Source organism: Cicer arietinum, chromosome 7 (genome assembly GCF_000331145.2).
Source record: "Cicer arietinum cultivar CDC Frontier isolate Library 1 chromosome 7, Cicar.CDCFrontier_v2.0, whole genome shotgun sequence".
Lineage (NCBI taxonomy): Eukaryota > Viridiplantae > Streptophyta > Magnoliopsida > Fabales > Fabaceae > Cicer > Cicer arietinum.
In genome coordinates this window covers 34501010-34504046 of record NC_021166.2, presented here as the reverse complement: position 1 = coordinate 34504046, position 3037 = coordinate 34501010, and the positions used below count along the sequence as shown (strand labels likewise).

The 3037-nt window shown below is 33.4% G+C and overlaps 1 protein-coding gene across 1 annotated transcript; it reads right to left on the bottom strand.

The window, feature by feature from the left end:
- Positions 1 to 1232: 1232 nt before the first annotated feature.
- Positions 1233 to 2337, bottom strand: LOC140918762 (zinc finger BED domain-containing protein RICESLEEPER 2-like). The gene is made up of 2 exons (XM_073363556.1): positions 1655 to 2337; positions 1233 to 1575 (listed from the first exon to the last, which is right to left on the bottom strand). The coding sequence occupies exons 1-2, from the start codon at positions 2335 to 2337 to the stop codon at positions 1233 to 1235; spliced, it is 1026 nt and encodes a 341-aa protein (XP_073219657.1).
- Positions 2338 to 3037: the final 700 nt, after the last annotated feature.

The window sequence follows — 3037 nt, the reverse complement described above, 5'->3', positions numbered from 1 at the left end:
GACAATCTAATTTAATAGCAACTTTAAAGTCAGAAAGACTTACTCAAACTTCAGCCATTAAAGTGTTTAAAGAAACTAACATTTAACATGACAAATTTAAATCAAACAATGTAGAGAATAGAATACCTTCATCGTCAGACTCTATTTCATTGAGTAAAATAGCATTTTCATTATCCACTTTAGAATTTGAATCACCTATCAATATCAACATAGTACAATATAAACAACAATAATTTAAGATATACAAAATTATAAACTATTTCAAATATATTAAAATTTAAATGAATAATTTAAAACAAATATCAGTCTTCTCAGCACTCCATAACCAACTTCTAGCACACATCAATGCCTCTAAAGTAGTCCAATGAAGTCGGCTTCGATGAGGGCTTAAGATATGTCCGCCGGTACTGAATGCAGATTCAGAAGCTACAGTAGAAACAGGAATTGCCAATACATCCTTTGCAATGGTTTGAAGTGTTGGATACTTAACACCATTCAACTTCCACCACAACAAAATATCAAAATCAGGACTTCTTGGCAAAACTTCCTCCTCTAAATAAACATCCAACTCTGTTTTGACAAACGAAGTTCTAGCTTTTTTTCTTTCTTCTGACATACAAATCATAGTCTTCTAAACCATCATCCTCAACATTACTAAAGTGGACATCCAACATTTGAGAATCACTACTAGAACCATTATTCATTTTCAATTGATATTCATAAAGCAAATCATAACACAACTGTCGAATCGACTTAACTTTGTCATTAGCATCATTCCCATACAACTTAACATAATAATATTCAAGCAACTCTATTTTGTACCTAGGATCCAAAACAACAACAACTCCCATTATTTCATGAACCACATTCCAATATTTTTCAAATTTTCCCAACATATTCTCTGCCATTTTTTTTATCAATGCATCAGAGGATTTAATCCACTCATTTATTGCAATTTTGATCATACAAATCTTAGGAAAATATTGATTGGAAGTTGGATAATTAGTGCCAGAGAACACTTCTGTGATAGAATTGAACAATTTCAATTTGCCACAAATATCTTTTGCAAATTTCCAATGTAAACTTGTAGGCAAACCAGTGTATTGGGATTCACGTTGTCTTAATCGACTAAATACATCTTCATACAAAATGGCAACATCAAGCATCTTGTAAGTTGAATTCCATCTAGTCGGACAATCTAAAACCAAATTCTTGGTGCAAGAGATTCGTAATTATTTGCCAGTCTCCTCAAACTTTTCCTTCCTTTTAGGTGTTGTAGTCCAATATGCAACACTATCTCGAATCCTCTCCACTCCATCTTTCACAACTTCTAACCCATCTTTTACTATCAAATTAAGTATGTGCGCGCAACAACGCATGTGAAGTAAGGCCCCATCCTGTAACAATGTATTCAATTGCAACTTATCCTTAATTTTTTCAATCATTGCATCATAAGTGCTACAATTATCTAAAGTGATAGTGGACAATTTTGTATCAGTATTCCAATCCATCAAACATTCAACCAATGCATTACAAAGTCTTTCACTTGTATGAGGGGCATGAACATAAATAAACCTAATATAAGAAGATTCACATTCAATGACTAATATAAATAATATTCAATCAAACTAGTATTATAAGAAATTATAATTACCTCAAAATTTGACTTTGTATATCCCAATTTTCATCAATGTAATGAGCAGTGACAGCCATATACCCTTTTTTTTTATTGCTCGCAGTCCACATGTCAGAAGTAATGGCCACTCTTTGTGGGAGAGTTTCTAACAACTTCAAAATTATGGTTTTCTCAACTTCATACACTTTGAATATCTCTTTTTTTATAGTATTTCTACAAGGAACTTGAAATAATGGTTGGAGAGAGGCTGAGTATCTCCTAAAACCAATATGCTCCACTATTGAAAGTGGATATTCATGCAAAATAATTGCATGTGCAAGCTCTTTCCTAGCATTTTCAACATCATAAATTCCAGTCCCCAACTCCTTTTTACCTTGCAAGACCTTAGCGGTAAGAAATGTTTGTCCGTTATTATGTCTCATGGTAGACAAACGTGGAGTACATATTTTCATATGTCTGCGCAAGTGTGAGGTCCCGTCTCTTGCTCTCCCACCAAGCAATTTCTTGCAATAATTACATTTAGCTTTTTCTTTTCCATCAACTTTGACCTTTGTAAAATGATCCCATACAATACTTTTAAGTCTATTGTTACGATCTTCGGGTATTTCATCTGTCATATTATCATTTGTCTCATCGTGTGGTGTTTGCACTGTTTCATTTGGTGTAGAAACATTAGCTAATGGATTACAACTTTCATTCATAGTTGGTTGATGTGAACTTTCTTCTGAAGCAAGTTGACATGGTAGTGGTTGAGATGATGTGTTGATTATTATGACCTCGAAATAATCAGAATATATCAGTCTTTAATCAAATTAAAGCAATATTACATACACAGCGGAATTATAAAACGGCATACACGATTAGCAATTAAAAGTAAAAAGATAAAGGATAGAATGCACCAAGATTTATCCTGGTTCAGTTGTCAACGAGACAACCTACATCCAGTCCTGACAATCCAACTGGATTTCAGCTTTTTCTCCAATAGAAAGAATTGTGAATTGTTTACAGATTGTCCAGTTTCCTCGAAACCTATCTATCTCTCACAATCTCTTTCCTATTGCTCACCCCTTGATCCTTGTAGTCAATCAGCAGACTCACACAAAATCAAAGTACGGCTCCTTCTTGATGAGGCCTCTCACCCAAGAAGATCGCCACCAGTTTCTAGCTAGATTTCTATCTTTACAAAGTATTTATTTCAAACAGAATAAAAGAAGTAGTAAAAGAAGTCTTCAATCTTGAACAATGTTTCTTCTGACGAATCTGGTTATTCAAGAATGTATTATGAGAACATTGTCTTTTCTCTCAAGAATACTTTTTCAGCTCTCTCAATGATTATGGATAATCTTTTTGGCTTTGATCTGAAAAAGCAATATCAGAATGTTAACAATATGTTGTATTTTG

What these genes read in the sequence shown, in the direction of transcription:
- LOC140918762 (XM_073363556.1), bottom strand. Translation starts at nt 2,337, where the DNA reads ATGAATGAAAGTTGTAATCCATTAGCTAATGTTTCTACACCAAATGAA. An exon ending in ATACAAAGTCAAATTTTGAG is followed by an intron (nt 1,576 to 1,654) that starts GTAATTATAATT and finishes TTCTTATATTAG; the next exon opens with GTTTATTTATGTTCATGCCC.